This window comes from Dermacentor andersoni, chromosome 1, assembly GCF_023375885.2.
Source record: "Dermacentor andersoni chromosome 1, qqDerAnde1_hic_scaffold, whole genome shotgun sequence".
NCBI classification, from domain to species: domain Eukaryota; kingdom Metazoa; phylum Arthropoda; class Arachnida; order Ixodida; family Ixodidae; genus Dermacentor; species Dermacentor andersoni.
In genome coordinates this window covers 307566675-307590538 of record NC_092814.1, presented here as the reverse complement: position 1 = coordinate 307590538, position 23864 = coordinate 307566675, and the positions used below count along the sequence as shown (strand labels likewise).

The 23864-nt window shown below is 46.1% G+C and overlaps 1 protein-coding gene across 4 annotated transcripts in view; it reads right to left on the bottom strand.

Moving 5' to 3' along the window:
* The window catches only part of Rab14 (RAS oncogene family member Rab14), a 61250-nt gene that overhangs the window by 15037 nt on the left and 22349 nt on the right, over positions 1–23864 (bottom strand). For all 4 annotated transcript variants that reach the window (XM_050196023.3, XM_050196024.3, XM_055063363.2 and 1 more), the window contains exons 5-7: positions 14947–14977; positions 13033–13101; positions 6268–6408 (exon numbers count right to left, since the gene is read on the bottom strand). In XM_050196023.3, coding sequence (XP_050051980.1) covers positions 6300–6408; positions 13033–13101; positions 14947–14977 — 209 coding nt within the window. In that variant the 3' untranslated portion in view covers positions 6268–6299. The remainder of the gene's footprint in view (positions 1–6267; positions 6409–13032; positions 13102–14946; positions 14978–23864) is intronic.

Sequence of the window (23864 nt, the reverse complement as noted above, 5' to 3'; positions counted from 1 at the left end):
TGCTGTTGACTACGGTGTATGGCATTAGGAATGCGAAGAAGTTGCTCGGCAGCGAGGCTCGACTTTTTGCCATCGTTGCCTCTGTTGCTGCCGAAGTGTTGACTAGCGACAGTGATGAGGACGACACGGAAAGCGACAGCACGGGCGATCCAGGCCCGACAGTGGCAGAAGCTGCGCGTTATGTCAGCCTTGCAATTGTCGCGACGAGAACAGGGGCGCGATAACGTAACTATTCCAAACTAAAAGTATTCCAAACTGCGGCACCCGGCAATGAAAAAGGCACCCGGACTTCTGCAGCATTACTGCGCACGTGCACGGAGAATACGTAACGCCAAAGGAATCTGCCATGCAAGTGTTTGCCGAGAAGAGGGGGCTGGCTGAAAAGCTGGCACGGAGCTTCAGTAAGTTTGAGGCTGCTGTCGTCGTGCTAGGCCGCCGCGGCATCAAACGAAAATAAAACTTTTGTCGCGCGAAGTGAATAAATACTGCATGTTTCTTCCCCCTTTCATCGCACTCTCTCTTAGTGCTGTTTTCGACAGGTACGTGGGTGATCTCGTGCTATTTCGGTTAAACAGTACTACCGTTTAGTACATACTTTTTCCGAGCTCCGGAGAACTACGGTTTAACGAGGTTTCACTGTAGCTTCATTCCGGGATACAATCACTTTCGTGAGATTTCGTGCGAGTTTGCACAGGACGCACACTAGGTCAACCTCACTTTGCACAGCGCAACAGACGGCCTGCAACGTGGCCGACATCTGGTTCAACCAGCTGGACAGCCACTTCCTTCTCAGCAAGGTTCCAGGCTCCGGCTGCTTTCCAGGCTCCGGTTGCTACCCCCCGGCCCCGACTTCTATGACGACTTGCGGGCAGCCGTCCTGGCTCACTATGTCGCCTCGAGCACTCCGTCACAACTGCTTTTGCCATTTGAACAGTCGTGTCATTCCACACCTTGTCGTCCCATATCGCCTGTGTTCACCCGTACAGATTGTCCGCACGCGCTGGCTCCACCATCAGACCTCTACCAGGTTTGTGAGCCTCCTCCCCAGCTCAAAGACAGCAACTCGCCTATCACCTCCAAAGCAAGCAAAGAAGAGGATGGGCCCATGTGCAGGTAGTGCGAGTAGACAACACGCCAGTGTGCTCAACCTGGGTGGCTACCACTGTGCACCACCTCCCACAATGGTACCAAAAATGGCCAATGGCGCAGAGAGCAAAAAAAAAAAAAAAAAAAAGAAGAAAGAAAAGCTTGGATTACTGTAAAATTTCTCGGGGAGGTTCTCGTAAACAAAGTAAATTAATGGCTTTGAAAAGAAAATGTGGCAAATTTCGGTCTGGGTGGGAATCAAACCCGGGCCTCCAGGGTGCAAGACGAGCATACTTCCCCAACGCCAAGGTGGCTCCATGATTCTGGCTGACTAAATGTGTGCCTGCGTCATGTTGCAGCCGTCTGGCTGACTAAAGGTGTGGCTTAGTGCGTGTGTCATTGGGCAGCTGACTGCGCAGCCAATGGGGAGGAGGTGGCGCCACGTCATGAATGTACAACACGGGTGCATTTGTGGCGTTCCGAGTTCTACAAACAGTACAATGATTTCGCATCATATCGGAGACTTGCAGCTCTCCCCCGGCACGCTTAATTCTGTTAGACTTGTTGCACTTTTACTTCTGCGCATCTCGTGACAGGCACGTGTGGATTATCAGCGACAGTTGCATTAGAGAAAATGTTCAGGTCTGTTAATGGTGTGCTGTGGGCTTCGGTTTACCCAACGGCAATTTACCCGCATCCATGGGCAATGTTCGTCACCCACGGCACATAAATGTTATAAAGTAATGGGCATAAACAAGTAAGTTGAGCTCCCTCTTGAACTACCATTATAATTAGGTTTTACACTGCAATCTTGTTAATTTGAACTTCTGGCTTATTCAAACTGACAGTGCGGTCCTGTCAAAATTTTGTGTGCAGTCGAGCCTGCTTATAATGAACCTGAGAGCGTTACACGGCGTCTGTTCGTTATACCCCGAAGCTCGTAGTAAGTGGACAGCTAAAAAAAAAAAAAAAAAAAAGGAAGAGAAAAGAAAAGTGGCTAATCAAATAACAGTTTATTTAACGCAGAAGCGTCCTCTTCGCCGAGGCCCTTGGCATAGACAAGTTGCCTGAGGCTCTCTACGTAGCCCATTGCTACAGGCACGTTTATGGGTGCTGGCTCCCAAGTTTCATCGTCAACTGATTCCTCCGCATCGCTCTCCGCTTGCACTTTGCAGCGATGCCCTCGTTTGTGCACGGTTCCACAATATCAGCGTCTTCATCAGCAGAAATAAAGTCATCCCAACCAATAGCCCCCATGTCTTAGTCGACGACGCGCTGCCACAAATCGCCGCCGGACCGATCATCTTCAGAAGCATCAGGCTCAGCATCAGGGACTGCATCGATAAAGCTGGCCTTGCGGAAACAGTTCCGCACGCAAGCGGCCGTCACTTCCGCCCAAGCTACCTTCATCATCTCAACAGCTGAATACGGTGAAACTCGAAGCGGCAAGTTGGTGGAAGAGCGGTCAACAGCGATGAGCAAGCGCTCCACAATGCGGCACCTATTATGCCTAAATCAAGTGGCTGCACTTTCAAAGTGGTATTGGGCGGCAGGAAAAGTAACATAACTGCTGTCAGAGAAGTTTTCACGTTGTGCGCTGAGAAGTTGTCGAGCACAAGCGGTACGCACCTCCCTTAACTCTGCATGTCGCGGTCAAACTTGCCCTGCCACTCTGCAAATAAATTACGTGTCATCCCTGCCTTAGTATTGTGCCTGTAGCGCACAGGTACACAGCTCCAAAAGCAACGCAACTTCTTTGATTTTCCAATTACAAAGGGCACAAGTACTGTAACGTGCACATTACTGTGCTTACTGCCAGCACGAGTCGCCTTTCATGATGTGCATCTTGTCCGGCAGCATCTGATAAAATAATGCAGGTTCATCTGTGCTATACAAGTCCTGCTCCATGTAGCTTTCAGTAATGGCTCTGTTTCTTACAAGCCAAGTGGCAATGTCTTGGTTACTTACCGAACCTGCCTCGCCGACAATCAATTTAAAAACAATCCCATGCCGCACATTGAATCGATGTAGCCAGCCACTGCCTGGGCAGAAGTCGGGAAAATCTAGCAGGAAAGCAAAGTTTTTGGCTTTGCATAGCATCATTGGTCCACTTATCGGAATGTTGCGAGCCCGTGTGTCAGCAAACTACTTAAGCAGCGTGTCCTCTATGTCCACATAGGCGGCCTTCCGCAGGTGCTTTCTGTTCGTTGAGTCAGCTGCAGAGCTGGCGATCTTTTCCTTGCTTTTTAGAATTGTCGAGATAGTTGATTTAGACGCATTGTACTTCTTCACTAACTTGCAGTTTTTAACACCTTGAGACACTTCCTTCAAAATTGCTGGCTTTGTTGCAATGTTCAGCTCTTTTCCTTTCGTGACCACTGCAGCCACGGCATTCCCATCCGCCATCCTCAATTACAACTCGGGCCCGACTAGAACGAAGCGAGGAAGCATGGAGACTAGTGTGGAGAGGCCTGCTTCGCCAGTAACGGCCATAAAACAAAACATTAATTTTAGCGGGCGCCGTAGCACGCGTGCCGGGACAGCGTGGGAGTTGCAAGAAAGAGCAAGGAGAGGGGAGCCGAGTTGCGAGGACGGGCAGGAGGCCGATCTTGGAAACCACATGCAGACACTCGTGGGCAGTGCGTGACAGAGGAGAGAGGGTGGAGGAGCTCGAAACAGATAGTTTGCCTCCGAGGAGGCTTGGGAAAACAGACCGCACGCACAAAGGGGTCGGAGGTCGTCGTTATTTTGCATCGTGGCGGCGGGTTTACATCGCCCATTCACTGTAACAGATCGGCAGGGCTCAAAGACGTTCGTTATACATGTAATTTTAAGGCATTGCAATAATGTATATTTTGACAGTCGCACGGCTCACATTCGTTTTAAGCGAAAGTTCGTCTTAAGGGGGAACATGGGTTTTAGAGGCCAAAAAAATGGCGAAAAAGACAGTATCTTGAAACCTGTATTTTCGGAATGTCCAACTATTATTCGACCACTTTGCCAAATTATACGCATTCTAAATCAATATTTTCGCCGTAAATAAATTTTTGGCACCAGTGTGGGCTAAAAATGAGCTGTTTCCGTAAAAAAGTGCTTTTTCCATGGAGCGTGACGGCCCCCACAGTCGTTCGGTTGAAAGAGCAGTCTCTCGTCTTCATTTTCCCGCCACCACCGGCTCCATCCGCAATTGGCAGTGAAGAAATTCCGCCTCAAAAAGAAGACCCAGTGTGTGCTGTAATTGGTCGACAAAGGCACGTGACCCTCAGCTAGCCACGCTATTGGCTAGGCTGGCATTGTCTGCATCACTCCGCGGCCACTCCGCACGAGCCATGCTTGCCAACGAGGTTTCCCACACTGACAGCGATTCTGACCTCGTCTGAAGTTCGCTACAAAGTTCAAATTTAGAAGAAAAAAATGGGAAAAGGAAGTCGGTGTACAGCGTCAACAAACGACACCCCTCGCGCCGCTTCCCGATGACATCGATAAGGCGCGTTTATAGTCTGACATTATCGGCGCACGCGCAAGCGTCGGAGTCCGTTGGCAGCGTACGGTTACGCTGACTATACCAGTGTGTCGAACTATTGGTCTAACAATAGATGCTGTTGTTCTCGCCAATGTGACATAACGTGTGTGTGCTCACACTACGTTGGACTATATTTAGCCCGCCCACTGCCGCAGTTGCGCGTCGCCGGAGATCCCAATGGTGTGTTAGGCCCAGTCCCCCGAAGCTATTCTGTAGCCGGAATTTTTGCGGCGTATTAACAGTGAAGCTCAAGGTGAACTTTAAGCATTAGCGCCAACTCCAGCTACTGACTGAAAATCGGAACTACTAGATTGCGTTGACGACACTACTGCCGGGACAAACGAGATGCTGGCTACGTCTGCTGAGCATGCATCTGCTGAAAACTTGCAGCGGGTGCTCAGAATGCATCACCGTAGCGACACTAGCCAGACAGACTACATTTCTGGAGGCTACTAACGCAATAGCACTTGTATATATTCAAATATTTTGTGGTGTTCCGTTATAAAAGTAAGCTCATTTTATTTTTTCAAGTTTTCTCAGCATCTCATTTTTGATGTTTTTTAAGCTCCCCGAAGCGCCATCTCGGTCTTCAGTGCACATAGAACCATAATTTTAACGGCAGCATGTAGCTACATGCGTGTACTACACAATGCTAGGAGCAGATTTTTTCATTTCTACTTTTGTCAATTTTAAAATCTGGCTACCAATTGGACCTCACGAGTGCCATGTCTGGAGATAGAACTTCGTATTACTGTAAAATCGGTAATACCTGCAATATAAAGAAAGTAGTCCTACAGTTGTGTTGCTTACACTTTGTAGTATCCAGCCATATGCCTTTATAAACATTCTGGCTGATACTCTACTTAAAATTGTTCAGATAAAGAATAGGTGATTAATTTTGATCATATCTGGAACCACTCAGTCAATTTAAAAAGTAATTATATTTTTGAAATCAGCATGAAAAACTGTCTGGGTGACAATTTTTATTAGATTTAGTCAAAAAATTTTTAAAAAGGTTTCTAAACCCCTCTTCCCCCCATAAGTTATATGTGGGCTCGACTGTATTTCAATTTGAGAAAGCCCTTGGTAATTTGAACACTTAAACAGTTGTGGCAGCTGATTCGAACATACTGCACTGCCAACAGTGTGCCTGCTGCTGCTTAGTCTTCTATTGCAAATACTGTATTTTAGTGCGTATAACCTGCACCAAAAATGTTAATATCAAAATAAAGTCAGGGTGCGGGTTACAAGCAAATCTGCCTCGAGTAGTCGCTTCACAGCAGCAAAATTTCGCCTGAAAGTGTGGCTTCATGGCAGCACGCACTGCGCTGCCATGAAGCCTCATTTCCAGAATTCATCACTCCTGTGTTAGCTCAGTGTGCATGCACCACCTTAACTCAATGCTGCATGCAAGTCCTCCATTCAATGAGCTTAATTTAAATTTTTCAGGCCCCCTTCGAGTTTGAATTATCGAGATCAGGCTGTACTGAAAATTAAAGTGCCACCATCACGGTTCCACGTTGCCAACGGAGAAGCAGCATTCCAAAATGCAGCAGACAAGTGCATGCTGCAATAACAACCTGTGCACAACTTCTACAAGTGCATTCACATTAGCTAGCTTGCCAGATGTCCTCTGGCACAAACCTGTGTGCACTTACCCGGAAGGGGGGGAGGAGAGAAGCACGGGTTCCTAACAGCCGCAGGCCTCCTTGTCTGTGGTAGCCTCGCTCGTAAGGCTTGTCGTGGTCCGTGTCTGGGGCTTGTGCTGCACACCAGACTCGGCTGCATTCAGGTCCAGGCTGGCAACGACAATGAACAGCGGATTGACGGTGATGAGAGGACAAGCCAACTTTTAGTTTAGTGCGTTCATGGTTTCAAGCTAGATTACAGTAGGGCACTGAGATCACCACAGGCACTGATTCCCTGAGATCAACACAGGTCCGAAAATTCATACTTCAGATTAAATTAAATATTTTACATTTTAGGCGCATATAACTCGGTAGTACAAAAGTGAACTCTGCTTCTTTAGGAAATGGATAGTCCAGGTGAAAAAAAATGCTGAATTTCTTCAGTGTGGAGGCGCGCCATTTACATGCACCAGGCATACTAGCAAATTCACAGCAATGTGAAGTACGAAATATTACGGCTACAAAAATGTGTTCTACTGTGTAAAATGTGTATGTAACGAAGAGCCAGGCAGCACTGCTTGGGGCTTCTGTGCAAACAGAAGTGTCTTAGAAAATTTATGTGCAACACTTTTCAAAAGCTGCTACATTAACACATTTTTATCTCCTAAACCAATGCATGTAGACTTTCGAAATTTAGTGGGCTGTGAGAACTTAACTTGTTCAACAATTGTGCTGAATATATTGCTGTATCACAAATTACCATTTTTACAGTTTGCCTGAACTGTCTAGTTTTGACAAAAATGAACACTAAGAATCAAGAAGAAAAAGAAACGATACCATTAATTTTTCTCAAAATCTCGTGAACAGCTGTTCACAGACCCTGAGGAAAAGAACATTAAAAAACATGCTGCATTACTTTGTTTGCAAACAATACAGGTGGTAGAAATGTTGAGCCGATAACAGACGGCGCAACCGAAATGGTTGGAATGGACGTAGCTTCATTCTGGTTAAGGCAGCAGCCACACCGACAAAACTTCGCTTCACTTGCTTTGTCTGCCACCGCCTGCATAGACCCACTCCTCCTTCTATTGCAATCTATCAACTCATAAACAGACAATCTTACAACAGCCTCACATGAAATTGCGGATGACGGCCTATGAGAGGCCTAAATACCAGAATCTACATCAGAAAGTTAGACATTGCCGTGCTTGAAATCATAATTATAGTTTACCAAAACTGCCTTTTGTTGCAATCACGGTTAAGTTTAACCAAGTCAGAGTCAGAGGCTTAACATTTTTTTTTATCCTCATTTCCTTTTTCACAGCACCCTACCACATCTTCGCGAGGCTCTCGTTTCTACCACCTATATTGTCATTGCAAACAAAATTATGCAACACATTTTTTAATGTTCTTTTTTTCAGGTTTGAACATCTGTTTAAGAGATCTTGAGAAAAACTAACGACATTTTTTTCTTATTTTGATTTTTATATAGTGTTCATTTTCATCAAAACTATAGTCGAGTACAACTTTAGAAAAAAGGGGCGTTTACTCCTCCAAGGCAGATGTACACGAGCCTCCACCAATGGGCGCACACTCTAGACTGACATGAGTCGGACGGCCGGTGACCCCGCCGATGGAGATGGCCGCCCACGCTTCGAATGGGGTCGAGTCTCGTCAGTCGTGTGCGTCTGCCCCTGGCCAGAGTGAATTCCCAAACTGCTTGTGGTGGTCTACCATGCTGGAAATATTATTGCGAGCTTACGATGCACCATTTGTGCCGCAGGCGTTTATTGTGAGCCGTGATCCGGCGACGAAAGATTACAGTGAGCATCGCTGACACTGCGCTACGCGAATTGGCGAGACTGCAGGCTTGCAAAAGAAAAAAAAATAAAAGTCAGAAGCTACGGAAAAAAAAAATCCTATCACATTCTTGAAAATAAGTTCGCGAAAACAAAAACAAAAAATTATAAATCTTATGCTATTTAAAACCAGGAGAATCTATTTAAAACGATGGATAAAGCATTTTTGTATCCTTCCTGCCTTGATTGTCTTCTTGCCTCAGGTTCGTAATGGTTTCGATAAATGCATTTTTTTAAGTACAGTGCTCACGGATTGAAATAGGACACGAAGCATTTAGTACAACCCTACATATGTGCAAAGTACGCGAGATCACAATGTCATGTCGCTAGGAATTTGGTCACCAAAGGTGACGAGGGCTCCGATGTAAGTGTACGCGCCAGATATACGTCGATGTGACACGAACTGCAGCCGGTTGAAGCGAAAGTATGCGCATTACTTAGCCCTAAATTGACGCGTTTCATTCCGTGAGCACTGTACATGTTAAATAGCAACAGATTCATTTTAGGCTCGGAAAAAAAGTAGTAGATGTGCCGTGTACATGTGAACCAGTGTAAAAGCCATGCAGAGCTGCTCTTTCTTCTTTTGTCCCTTGCAATGAAGCTAACAAGTAGACGATGCGCAGCATTGTAGAAGGCATGGGGTTACTTTTCTCTCGCAATCTGGCACATGCTGTAGCATTCCAATCACGAGAGCTCTACCAAACGAGTCATCAAAATAGAAAAGTCTATTTATACCGAGAATTATGTGCTTTACAAGCACGTTTTTTTTTTGAGCGGGACTATTTTAGTCACGGAGGCAATCGGCTGTCGTGCTTCGGTCACCTGGGCGGGGCCTCCCCTTTGTTCCTAAGTTGTACCCGACTATAGACAATGTACTTTGTAGTGTGCATGAATATTCCTTCTCCCTGATGGGCCTTAATACATTCTGATGTGGTGGTGGCGCCAGCTTTAGCCACGCTGCTGCCAACAATCATGCTGGCTATCGAAATTTAAAAAATTTATTTAATTATGGGGTTTTAAGCGCCAAAATCCCAATACGATCGCGATGCACACTACATTTAGAGAGACTGGATTAATTTTGACCAGCTGGAGTGCTTTAATATGCATCTACATCTCTTGTAGTACACGAACCCTTTTAGCATTTCATCACCACCCAAATTCAGCCACTGAAGCCGGGATGGAACCAGCGACCTTGAGCTCAGCTGCAGAATGCCATAGCCACTGGGCTACCACGGCAGGATGGCTATGGAAATTCCAACTATGAATGCAAACCTCAGAGTCAGCACACCATGGAGTTTAGATTATTGTGCATTGCAGATGAGTGTCCACCTTGGCTGTGAGAGGCCATCGGTTCAAAAACCTGTCCCCAGTTGCCAACCAGTAAATATAGCGACAAGCATCCATCTCCCAGCCCAGCTCCCAGTCTTATTCGGGAGTGAACTGTTTGAGGAAGGTACCTGCACATCTTCAAAATAGTGCTGGCAAACAACTTTGAGAGGGCGGTGTACAGGTTTGCTTCCATAGTAGCTAAACGCAAGATGTACCAAGATTATTAAAAGTGAGGTTCGTGTGAAAAATTTCACCATTCCCACTTCAGGCATTAGATGCCATATCACTGTGCCTGTTGCTTGCATATTGTGGCTGGTACTAACTTAGACTGTGCATTTTCTTTGGACTAAATGAGAGCATAGACAATTACCCGATGTAAGTGATCGCTGCCATGGCTTGCACAGTAGTACAGACTGACCGCCAATCTCACACAGACTTGCACCTGGCAGTTTTATGTACTTTCCAAGTTTATTTCCAGTGTGTTGACATGCCTCAAGGCATATTTTTTTTTTTCTGGATTTTTCATGTTATTTGACACTGAAAATTGAAACTACAATACTTGCTGCAATTAATTCATGCTGCCATTGTAGAAATTTCTAAAATTGCTCATGAAAGTTAGCTGGCTCATCATGTCATCGTTCGATTTCGGTATACAATACTGTCTTATATTGTGATACACATACATCATAACTTCAGTCCTAAGAGGGGCAGTTAAGGTTTCTTTAGCAGATGTGGTGCAAAGCTCACACAAAAATTTTCTGATGCACTGAACTGACCGCACTGACAGCGGCAGCCGCCTGCTTGTCATCCCACAGCAAATGCGGGATAAAAAAGAGAAAATGTTTCTTTTCGTGGGAAATTTAAACCGCGTAATGATCGCACCCCTGAATTTGCGTCAATTTTTTTTACAAAAAAAGTGCGATCATTATGCGAGTAAATACGGTATTTCAGTATCTGCACACCCCTACTTTTTTCTGTTCATAACCTTTAAACGGCAAAAAAAGTATTGACACTTGTCTCAAACTGTTCTGCACGGCAACTCCACATAACAGCAGCCTTCCCAGCTTTTAATATCAGCTAGAAGCATTGCAGTGACCTAAATGCACAAGTGACAACATGGCGGCTTAGAGCTGGCAGCCAGGAATGCACCACAAACTGGATCAGCCAATACAGGGCAAAGGGCACATGGCAACTTCACATTTTGACTATATAGTAGACATGAGCTAAAGACACACGCGATTTAAGATAGACACACACACAGCTGTCACACAGATAGTTTCAACTACCGTTGAAAAACTGCCATGTGGCACGCAAGATGGCTTCACATGTATGGCGAGTTTGAAACTGCTGGAGACATCGCCAATGCCCAAAGAGGAACACATATACTGTGTCATGCCACAGCAGCTATCAGTGGCAACAAGTGAAGTGGCATTAAGTGACTTTTTTTTTTTGGTTTCAGTACTTGCTGTTGCTGGACATTTCACGAGTGATAATTGGATGTCATTGGCGCAAGGGCCAGGTGTGGCTAAAGAGCACCAAGGCCATGGCAATGGGTTGCCAATGGTGCATCAATTGTGAATTTTGGATGGTAGATATAACACAGCTGTATAGATGCCTAAAAACACTGGCTGTAAATTGTGTGAAATATATATGTCTGAAAACGATAACGACACGTGAGGTGCGAGATGTGCTATGGGCACGAAAGATATGCAAAAAGGGGATGAACATTTCATCAACGTTGATACTTATGAACACTAGGCTTCCACAAGCTTGACTACAAGTCGATTCTCCACTGACAATTTGTCCCCATCTGAAGGTCTTGGCTAGTGGCAATACATTTTTGCGGGCTGTACTTTCCATTCCTTTTATCTGCAGAAGGCACCTTCCAGGTAAATTCAGGATCAGCTTGCCTATACCAACCCTAATAAAGACTATTTTTGGCCTGCTGTTTCCTGACGGCACCTCCTGCAGGCATCTACAGTTAGCTCGAAGCCTGCAGTCCCCTGACTACTCTTATGCGCACTAACTGGCAGTTTGACTGTCATTGGCATTTACGGCGAGTACAGTAGAACCTAGTTCACACATTCTGGAAAGAGACTTCAGAAAAAATTTACAACACCCAATCCAAAGTAAAAAAAAAAAAAAAAAAAAAAACCGAAGAAGGCAGACTCAACTTTAACTGACACGCATGTTAACGCGAAGCATTGCATGAACCTTTGCAATATGAGGCACTGGCACACGCCGAGCAGTTGGACCCCGAGCGGTACTGAGGCAAGTGTTGTTTTTGTGGCTTTTACAAGCTTACGTTAGAGCTCCTTGAACTCTGAGTGAGTCGGCAGTTTCTTTCAGTGGGGCATATTGTTGAGAAGTTTTGACGGGCACAATCGGCAAGAATCACTGTGGCATGAGACTGATTCGTGTTGAGCTGGTGGTGCTTGAGTGGCCCGGGACACGCTTTGTCATTTTCCTATTGTGTTTAAGATGGCGGTGGGAAATTTAAATGAAATCAAACTCGCGGACGATGGTGCAATGTGATGCTGCCAGAGCGAAACCTGATGCTCCCTTCGTGCTGCCTGCAGCAGGGACAACGGTGTGTTCAGGTTATTGCCTATTAATTAAATGAATGCAGTATGCTTCCAAGACACCAACGGTGCTGCACCCCACATGGTGATAAATGAAGATTCCTATCGCGACAGGGTTGGTAGCAAAGCAGGAAGCTGTGAATGCGGCGTGCAATCGAGCCGCGAGATTTGCTTGCACCGAAAAAGAAACTGACCACCCCAGCGTTTTCATGTGCCACTAACGAGCGAGTACTGCAGAGACTGCTGCATCAAGCGGCTACTGCTTTCAATGGCGCACGCCTCGCACCTTTTCGTGTTTACACGGGATCTAGTGGCCGAAAAACACATAATACAATTGCAGTTTGCCAATGTATGGAACAGTGGTGCCGAAAGGTCGTGCTTTCCAGGAACATGTTAACCAATAAAAAGAAGCATTAACTGTATTGAGTCAATTTCTGTATTTGCAATTGTGAACGCTGCCACCATGAAATCATACAAAACGGGATCGTATCAATGAGGATCTACTGTATTTGGCATAAATACCAGACCAGAATGTGTGCCTAGACACCTCAACGCTGTACTCCAGGCCCCAAAAGTACTCCTTTAGCAAGAGGCCAGTGCCAGAGAAGCATTTCCGAGACACTGGTAGCTTGTGTAGTATGCTAATGCCAGCATGGTTTTAGCACGAATAGCAGCTGATGGTTGCTAATTGTGGCAACCAACTATGGCAAATTTTTCCGGTACTGTCAACGTCAGTTTAGTGGAAGTGAAATGCACATTTACAAAAGATACAAATTGCAAATCAGGCTACTAGGTAATGAAATCTACTTGCTCCGATTGTAGAAGCAGTGTGCAATGGTCATGACGTGAAAAGTATGTCTTGCTTCAAAGTGTTAAGAAAATTTAAAGCTTCACACACCCTGTCCAGCTATACTACTAAAAAACAATCACCTCTTCTGGCATCATGAAACGTGTTGATCAATATGAAACACCATTTCACATAACCAAATGCAACCCATTCTTCACAAAAAAATTGTCCACCTCACCTGCCATCCTGAATATTTTGGAAGATCTTCTTAGCAGTCTCGAGGAAGGCCTCCTCAACATGCTCACCCCTATTTTTGAGAACAAGCAGAAAAGCAGGAATGTTTTAATACCTTCAAGAGCATATGAACCTGGGAAATGTGTCTTCAACTGGCTTTTAACAGGCAAGACAATACACAGCTGGATTCCATTTGCTCGCTGTACTTTATGCTATTCTAGTGTGCATATTTTCCCCCAAAATTCAATAAAATATGGCATGCGTGTTAGAATTGAGTACGAAATTAGAACTGCAATGGGTGGTGTCCGAATACCAGCCCCTAATATCAAATTGCACCTCCACAATTTATTGTAAATTTTCTTTTTCCAAAGGAGAACAAATTGCTATTTCTGTCTCTTACCATGAAAATCTGGTAAATAAACAATCAAGGGTTTTGCATTTTGCATTTTTGATGTTTCAGTATCAAGGTGAGAGTTATAATCGGAGGTATTCAACTTTCCATTTCTGGCCATGAAAAATCTGGTGCATGCCACAATTGAAGGTGTGTTACAATAGAGTAAATGCGATAATCTTGCAGTTTACAATGCACTCAGACTTTGTATACATCAAGTGATATATACAAAGGAAGTGAAGGACAGACGAAACGTAATGCAGTCGGAATCATGGGAAACTGTTACACAGCTCTGCCCGGCAACGTGGCTGCCCATAACACAGCTCCAGGATTCACAAGCCAAGCGACCGGACAGCCGCTGGAAGGGGTGAGAGGATGGGATGTCTCGTTAGCTACCACGATATCCTACGACACTATAGAATATTAAGGGCACTGTATCCAGCTGCGCACAAATCCCCAAGCAAATGAGAAGAATTAGCCTGGTGGAGGCTGCAAACTAATACTTTTTCTAATCCATCACTACTACAGAAACATTTATCTGGATAAGTATAATACCAACTTATGCATTAATTGCCAAGAAACAGCAAATCTGTTCCGTATCCTCTGGGCACGCCCCAAAGCGGACAGAAGAGAAGTAATTACTACAGAGCAGCGGGAGACCATGTTCCTCAGCTCGGACTGTTGTCCCAAGACACTGCACCAGCTGCGGAAGCCGCCAAGGTCCAAGGACTCGCGGTCGCTTACCAACATCACCTCCAGCGCTCTAAAATTCCTTTTTACCAAATAAAGTTTCCACTCGCTCACTCACAATACAACTCAATAAGAGAAAAGAATAAACATGAGTAACAGTAGCACTATGAATAACCAATGATCGGATGTAAAAAATATAAATGGTGAGTGTTACTTAGCTAACACTTTCATGTAGATTTAGCTACACAAATACTCAAATGGGTTGCAGCGCAATTTGTGCACTGAAAATCATGCATCAAAATGAATTGTGAATGTAAAGCATTGAACTCAATCATTTTGACACCAGCATGCTGCACAATTGAACATAAATAGCAATAACCGAAGCTGTAGCATAGGAAAATCCATGTACTGTTTACGAATCCTACGGTGGCTGAACAGCAGCAGTCACCCATACTTCCTCTTCTAGTAATCTTGGTAGAAAACACTATGGCCCTACCCTAACTGGATGCCATACTGGCACACAAGCATGCTGCTAAAACATCCTCACAAGCATTAAAATAACCGTGTGCCTCATGGTGAACATCTCGCACCATGCCCATCTTTCCCAAAAGCTGCGTCGAGGCAAACCAGCTGGCCCAGAGCAACCAATATACCAAGTCCTCTTGCAAAACGACGACTGCTCAAGTTAACTGCACTGTGCCTCTCTCCTTCAAGGTTTTTGTCTTTTCAGGTAATTCAAAAATCTACTAGAATATTTCTCGCAGTCAGATTGACTTTGAATCAATGCAGTTGTAACGCGTAGCCATGGCATTAAAAAACAAAGCAAAGCTGACTTACGTTTTTGCACTAGCCTCCACAAACATTAGACCTGCAAGATGAGAAAAAGAAAAGAAAGGAGGATTCAAAGAAGGAGAAGAATGAGTAACCATTTTGAAGCAATGAATTAGGGGGCAGCCTGAAAGGACAAACACAATTGTATGTAAATCTTGTAAACTTGTCAGGCTTATCGGACTTTTCCATGGCATTCACAGCGCACGCAGATAGAAGAAAACCATCGACAGGCAGACATTGCAAGAACGCAGACTACAAAGTCAGCGCCCTTTTTCTCTCTGCCTGTTCCATATTCCTCAGACATACAGGTTGTTTCAGTGAACACTCAAAATTTTTTAAAGGTTGCCTGTCGCAGATAGCACAATTCTAATTCACGAGCTGGTCTACTCGAAGAGGTGGACATTACTTGCACAAAAAACAAATCGAAATGCATAATCGACTAATTAACAAAATTTTTCTTAATGAGTTTAAGTAATTACCTTATGGCCCATATTGCAATTTACAAGTTCTAGTAGTGGAGTTTGCAAGGCGAATCCACTTCGTACGAATTCTCAGGATGAAACGTGTTTAGAGATATTAATTACTGAAATTTCCAGAGAAATACATTGGGGTTTATTTATTTATTTCACGTACTTTCAAGGCCCGAAGGCATTACAGAAAGGAGTGGAGTCAAAACAAGAAGTAATGCAGTAAAAATACAAACAAAAAGTATTAACAAAAAATATTAACAAAAGGCATTCTGAACGGCGGTCTTTAAGTTAGTAGGGTCGGTGATGAGTGCGATTGAGGCGGGAAGGCGATTCCAGTCCGTGCTTGTCCTGGGGATGAATGAGTCACTGTACCGGTTTGTACGGCACAATGGCACCCCGATTTTAAGGCTGTGGTCAGTGCGGGCCGAAATATAAAACTGAGGGGCAAGAAGGGTTTTTTTTAAAAAGGGGGTTCAAGTGAAAAACCTTGTGAAAAAGGGAGACTGGAAGATTTGCGGCATGACGAAAGATCAGGTAAGTTAAGAGTTCGTTTCATTGAAGAGATACTTGCATAGTGAGAATAATTAGATAAGAAAAAGCGTGCACCGCGGTTTTGAATACTTTCAAGAGTAGAAACTAATGAAGACTGAGTCGGATCCCAAATGGCTGAAGCATACTCCAATTTGGAGCGAACTAAAGTTTTATAAAGAGTTAGCTTCAGGGAAGAAGGGGCAGAGCTAAAATTACGGCGCAAGTAACCAAGCATGCAATTAGCGTTTTTAGTAACATAGTCAGTATGCGAGTGCCAAGAAAGGTTATTTGATATGTGAAGGCTGAGATACTTGTAAGAGGTAACTGACGTCACAGGTGCACCATTAATAAAATATGTGTGTGTGGCAGTGTTACGAGATATACGCATGGCCTTGAGTTTATTTGAATTTAGTTGCATGCACCAATTAGAACACCACTCAATTACGCGGTTAAGGTCGTCCTGCAGCTCTTGGGAATCAGAAGGATTAGTAATTTTACGGTAAAGAACACAGTCATCCACGAAAAGCTTTATGGAAGAGGAAAGAACGCAGTTTGGAAGATCGTTAATGTAGATTAGAAAGAGAAGTGGACCCAGGACTGACCCTTGAGGAACACCTGCTGGTACGTTAGAAAACCGAGAATTACAGTTATTAGTGTTTGCAAACTGCGTCCTGTTAGAAAGAAAATTTTTTATCCGCTCGAGTACATTTACGTCCAAGTTAAGTTGAGTCAGCTTAAGCAGAAGTAAATCACGGGTCGCACAGTGGTTCCAGTTACTTTCTTAACAAAACGTAGTTTTATGCATTGAAGCACAAAAGTAACTGGAATGCCAATGCATTTCTCTGCAATAAGGGCAAATTGCAATAAGAGCCATAAGGTAATTAGCTAAAAACTTAATTAGTAAACTTCTGTTAACCTCGCAAGTGTTTATTTTTTTGAAATTTTCCTAACCAAAAGGGCCTATTTTTTATTGCCAATTTTAGATCGTGTTGTACTAAAAAGCAACTACTCGACGTTGAAGAAATATTTGCACCACATATTAAGCGGGTACGCGGGTTATAGAATGGTAAGAAATGTCGGAAAAATTTATTTTGGGAAATATGCATTTTAGGAATGTATGTGCCTTCAAGCACCTGCCCTGAAATTATAAACGCTGATTTAAAAAAATTGCCTTTCAAAGTGCCACAGGAGCCACGAAACGCCCTGCACCAGGCAAAACTTGTTCAAACTTCTGGTGTGCCGCGGCCGCAGCCACCAGCCGACCACCGCTGTTAAGAATGGCCATACGGGGTGGCAATGTGCCAGCTTTCAGCCCGCTGCACGTGTTCCAAGCCCACCAGTCGAAGCGCCCTTCCGAGAGCTGCGGTCGGCAGGCAGCCACGTGGCGCACGATCAACTCCGGAAATTGGTACTTGGCCGCACCACCCGAGATGGAGCAGTTCTACGAAGCCCTCTGACGTCGGCACTGAAAGCTGGGCGGTACCGAGAACTGCGGATGACCGGCAGCCACGTGGCGCGCGATCAACTCCGGAAATTGGTACTTGGCCGCACCACCCGAGACGGAGCACGGTTCTACGAAGCCCTCGGTCGTCGACTCCGGAGCCTTTGTGTGTATGGGTTCGCACCTGTGTGTTTGAGTGTGTGTGGGCGTAAACGATAGTGTGGGGCGGCGGCAAGTTTACAATGCTTGGACGAACCTTCCCGACCATTCGTGCTCCGTCCACGTCCGAACGATGACATCGAACTATGACGTCAAGCGGAGAGCTTATAAGCAGCGTTTGCCGGCTGCTAGGGAGTGCTCGTGTCGTGATCGTTGTCGGGAGCTGAGTGCTCCTTGTCATGCTAGAAATGAACTAGTGAGCTGTGTGCTCGTAAACTGTTTGCTGTATGTTAGCTTTGCGGGCTCCATATGGGAGTCGCCCAAGACTGCCAATGTATGTCATGCTTTAAATGTAAATCCTGCAATTAAATCCTGCTCGCCTAGCCCTGTCGTCCCAAGTTCATCTCTACAGCTACGACCGACAAATCTGACAACTGGTGGCAGCGGTGGGATCCGACTACGGCTCCTAGATCGGCCTACGACTCGGAGACAGCAACGGCAGCTGACGGACGTTGGCACATGGTGACCGACCGGCATCCTGATCAAGTTGGAGGAGACTTGAGATTGACCACCTCTTGCAACTGACTGGATACGGCGGGGAAGGACTGGTGATATGGTGCTGCTTCAGTGGGTGAGCGTTTGGTTTTGGCTGTAAGATTTACCAGGCTTCAATTTCTGTGTTTTTGAATTTGATTCGCTGGGATCTGTTACTTGTATTTTGATTTGCGTGGGTATCGCAACAAGTATTGTGTGACAGCAGAGCCAAAGCTTAAAGCAGCGACCATGGTCCTAAGGTGTTTGACGAGAGCTGACCTGTTGTGGTTGTGCGAGGAGATCGGGGTAAACGTAGATGAGAACTTGAAGGAATCAGAAATTCGTAAGACAATTCTCGAAAGTGAGAATGATTTGAAATTCATAGAACAAATGGGCAAACGAATTCTAAGCAAAAAGCGGGAACAGGAAGCAATTAGGCAAGAACTGGAAGACCTTAAGCAAGAACAGGAAAAAGCAAGGCAGAAACTGAAAAGCATTACACAGGAAGAAGGCCTAACAGAAGTAACGAGGCAGTACATTGATGCATTGAACAATGAGTTTCAAGGTTTTGAGCAGTTAATCGAGCGAAGTCAACAGCGGCTTGAGAAATCTGTAGGCTGGACGCAGCGAAAGTGGCAGGAAATAGACAGCAGATTTCAGTCGAAAGCCGAGAGAAGTAGTAGTACCCGTGAGAGTAGCAGCACGTTTACAAGTGAACTCGAAGTGCTAGCAGCTAACGATGCCTTAGTGGCAACAGAGGCCGTTAAAGGCCAGAGTGAGAGCGACGAGGTGCTGTGCCAACAGAGGACTGTAGAGACAGCTAGGCCAGCTGCGAACAAATTGGCACAGTTACCGCGCGTGTGCGTCGCATCTCATGGTAGCGAGGTCGTTAGCGAGGTACAGAATACTACGGACTTGACAGACGCGAGCACCCATGTCGAGTCAGATCTGCGTGCAGAAGTGAAGTGCGAGCTGAGCGATGCAGTTGAGAGTAGTTCTCGGGATGGCGAGCTCCGTAGTTCACGAGAGAACACCTGCATTGTTCAGGGATCGGTGCGGCTCTCCGCCAGTCTAGATAGCCTAGATAGGGATGATTCAGTTGTTAATCATTCGGACTGTGCGCGTGAGACAGCGATCGATACTGACGGGCTGTGTGCCGATGCACAGCGTGAGCTGGGCAATGTAGCAGAGGGCAGTTCGCAAGAGTGCGAGTTGTCTAACTCGAGTAAAGCCTGCTGCATTGTTCCAGAGTCGGTTGAGCTGTTCGCCAGTCGAGGCAAAGTGAGAGTAGATTTTAATGTAAATCGCTCAGACTGTACGGGTAAGAGACCGATCCGGGCCGACGAAATGTGTACCGGCCAGCACGAGGCACGAGAAGGCGACATGAAAGCGAGTGCAAAGAGAAAGCGCCGAAATAAGAAGCGCGGTAAAGACCGAAAGACGGTAACTAATGTAGCGCCGCCAAAGATGGCGAGAAACCCAAAAGGGCAGGGCGCGAGGAAGAAGGTGCGGTCGTCACTGACGATGTTGACGCATTGAAAACGTTCGAGCCACGGGTCAAAGGGGGACCGAGAAGCTTGTTCTGCACGGACGCGGACAAAGGGCACGGGGCAGTCAAATTCCTCGTCGTTCCGTCGTTCTCTTCGAAGCTCAGCGTGCAGTACAAAGAAGCGCAAAGTGGCAAGACGAGACCAGGTGGGGAGTAGCGACGCGGTCAGTCGAGGTCATGTTGAAAGCGGGGCGCGAGGACGCAAATTGGCAGGAGACCGTAACGTCTTGGGGGAGTTGATAGTGAGTCGGCCCTTTTGTTGTTCCTCCGTAGCCAGAGTAGCTTTTAAACCGCGGCCACCTCGGGTCCGACTCAAAGTATGAGTCAGACGAAAGCGTTTGGAAAGGGAGGCCAAGAGCCCTTCCGTAGTAGTGTTGTTTTGTTTTATTTTTGAACATTTGCAGATTTTCGCGATTTGAGGATTTCTTTCAATAAGTAAGGTATGAGCTCTGTTTATGTTTTGTTTGAGAAGCTAGAGATTTGAAAGACGCGTTTAAAGTAAACCTGTAGTCTCGTGAGGTGTTCATTAATAAGTATATAGGCTTTCTTTTTTTGTGTGTAAGGAACCTGTAGGTCAAGGTTATCGTTGAGAGGCCTATCGTAACGCGCGTGTGTGTTATTTAACCTTCTTTCTTTTTAGGTGTTTTTGATTTTTCTAAGGTTAAGCGCGCAGATTTTCAGTAAGTGCGTGATTTGCACTGAGAAGAGCTCTTAGGTCCATTAGCGCGTGTCCTGTGTGGACGGAAGGAAGCAGAACGTTTATGACTGGGTTGCTCGGGTGTGTCGAAGGCAGCCGTATTCTGACTTCTCTAGTACGCGTGCGAAGAGCTAGTTATTAGAAGACATTTGTTCGAAGGTTCCTCTGTGTTGCGTAAGTTACGCAAATTTGGTTGTTTATTTAAGGAACGTGTCCTGTGTGGACTAAAGGAACAAATGTGAGTCAGCGTGATGAAAACTTTGTATGATGCAAGCACGTGTTCGGAATAGGGACCTCAAACTTAGCGCGTCTGTGATGACGTACCTGTGGAGTTGGCCAGACGGTTCAGTGGCAGCAGTACATGAGATAAGTACGCCACTGTGATAGGGTAGGAACAGGCTGTTCGCGAAGTTAGGCTGCTGAAGTTATGTTTGAGTATTGGTGTTTGAAAGGCTTCGGTTTAATTCTGCGTAATCCTTTACTGTTGTGCAGCGCGACGGTCGGGTTTGGTCGAACTCCGGAGGAATGTGAACGCTCGCTTTGGCGGCACGAAATTTTGGGGCAAAATTTGGGATTCCCAGTTGAGTGACTTGCATGGAAATTGTGATAGGAGGCCTGGTGGGTTAGCAGCTAATTCCGGGCGTTTGAACGCTGAGCGGTATTGTGTTGCCGGGTCGACTTCTGTGCCAGTTGTTGTAAGATGGTTGAAGGCATTCCAAGTACGCAGGGGTTGCAGAGAGCAAAGCCATCGTCTTGCTCGCCAGCCATTCTCTTCCTGCCCAGCGGTTGCCTGCACTGGCCAGGCGAGATTTTCCGGGCCATGGAGGAGCTGTTAAGAATGGCCATACGGGGTGGCAACGTGCCAGCTTTCAGCCCGCTGCACGTGTTCCAAGCCCACCAGTCGAAGCGCCCTTCCGAGAGCTGCGGTCGGCAGGCAGCCACGTGGCGCACGATCAACTCCGGAAATTGGTACTTGGCCGCACCACCCGAGATGGAGCAGTTCTACGAAGCCCTCTGACGCCGGCACTGAAAGCTGGGCGGTACCGAGAACTGCGGATGACCGGCAGCCACGTGGCGCGCGATCAACTCCGGAAATTGGTACTTGGCCGCACCACCCGAGACGGAGCACGGTTCTACGAAGCCCTCGGTCGTCGACTCCGGAGCCTTTGTGTGTATGGGTTCGCACCTGTGTGTTTGCGTGTGTGTGGGCGTAAACGATAGTGTGGGGCGGCGGCAAGTTTACAATGCTTGGACGAACCTTCCCGACCATTCGTGCTCCGTCCACGTCCGAACGATGACGTCGAACTATGACGTCAAGCAGAGAGCTTATAAGCAGCGTTTGCCGGCTGCTAGGGAGTGCTCGTGTCGTGATCGTTGTCGGGAGCTGAGTGCTCCTTGTCATGCCAGAAATGAACTAGTGAGCTGTGTGCTCGTAAACTGTTTGCTGTATGTTAGTTTTGCGGGCTCCATATGGGAGTCGCCCAAGACTGCCAATGTATGTCATGCTTTAAATGTAAATCCTGCAATTAAATCCTGCTCGCCTAGCCCTGTCGTCCCAAGTTCATCTCTACAGCTACGACCGACAAATCTGACACCGCCATCTTGAACTTGTTTTGAAGCTGTTTTCTTTGTGCACATTTTGTGCCGGCTCAAAATGGTCGTGCTCAAACAGAACAACCGCTCTCGCCGCTTTTACAAAGCGAGATTTCTGGCCTCTGATTGGGCGGAGCGCAAGTGCACAAGCCGAGCCTCTCGTCTTGTGCCTCCCATTGGCTGGGGCGAGTGAAGCGGCCGGTTTGCATGGGTGGTCTTCATCTGCTTTAGCTTGTGTTCACGTGGCTGATGCACCGTCTTTTTGTCCTGAGGCAGGTCAGGAAACGCTCGTATAAAGAAGGCATGTCAAGCTTTCGGAAAAAAAGAAAAAAGCGTCAATGGAACGAGAGGCACGAACGGAACGGTCAGAACGACCTGTTGCGTCCAAAGCGGCATTCTACCGATGCCATTGATTCTACTGGGCCTAGCTGCAGGTTGATGTCATTGGATTGTCAGCTGGCGCGTCCAGCGGCATTCTAGACTGAGCTGATGCAGCATACAGTATTCAGTGGGCGAGTCGGCTGAGCGTGCAAGAAGTGCAAATTCAAGCTGCTCGTTACAAAAACTTTGGAGCATCAGACAGTAGTGCTACTAAGGCCAGATTTTGAAAACTGCACAAGCCAGCAAAGGACCTTTTATAGAGCACTGGCAGGCTGTAGAGCGAAGCGTTTTTGTACGACAATAATTAATTTAGGCCCTTCAATAAGTATTCCATGCGTGTTTTTGACTAACATTGCAAGTTTATTCGGCTAAGGAAAGGCTACTTTAATAAAAAAATTTTGTATTTATTAAGCTTGCAGGTCACTAGAACAGGCACTTGAAGTAGTAAATGTAGTTTCTCATGCTGGTTTAGGGGCAGTACATGGCTTTATAACAAGCTTTTCCCTGTTTCCTGGGGGGGTACAGTCATACATATTTAGTGGCCTTTCTCGTCAAGAATATAGCTACAAAATGACGTCATTAAAGGGACACTAAAGGCAAATACTAAGTCGACATTGACTGCTTTAAAACCATCCCAGAAACCTTGCAACGCTTGTTTCGTGCCAAGAAAAAACTTAGTTTACGAGAAAATTGCATCTGAAGGGTCCAAATGCATTTTTCGAAATTCAAATCTCCCGCCACTGAACTGGGGGAGTGGTGACGTAGCATACGCGATCACCACCCTTTGCTGCCTGCCGTCAGTGAGTAAAACGATGCCAGACAGACAGCGGTACCGAGTCAAGACATAGTGGTATGATTGCCGCTGCAGCTGCTTTTTGGTCAAGTGGCGTAGACCATTCGGGCATCTTGCGACATCACATAGAAGTTGAATTCTCTGCTACTTGCAGTTTGTGCGAGTTTCGCGAGCCAGCAAAACCAGCGCAGCACTATGCGATTGGGAAAGTTCTGGAACGCGAAAGCGTGGGTGGCACTGAGTTGAGCGCAAACAAAACCTTTCGACCGCCTGCGCTGTTGTCAACGACAATTTCAATGAGTTCTTTTTTTGAAAAATGAAATATAACTGGATTTGTAGCATTTTATTCCATCTTATAATACAACACTAGGATGTTTTCAGCAACCAGTAATTGAGCACTGGTGACAGAATTTAACTGAGGAGTGCTTTCGTCATCGGGCAAGTGCTTGAATGTCCCAGGCGAGTCTCTAATCATGTCGTGCATTCACCTCAATTTCTCGATTATTAAAGGGCCCCTCAGCAGGTCTGGCCATTTTGAGCTGACAAGCGCAGAGCATACAATGCGCGCCAACCATGGTGTTTGCAAAGTTTGTTTACATTGCTATGCACTGCGAAAAGGTCTGAAATTGCAATCCGAATACCGTTTTCCCTTCTCGCGGCCACTGCACTCTAAGCCGGAGGATGACGTACTCGCGTCCCTGCGCCTACATACTCGGGTTCGCAGTGTGATGTCGCTCGTGGTATCATGTGACTTCCGAGAATTATTCAAGGCACCA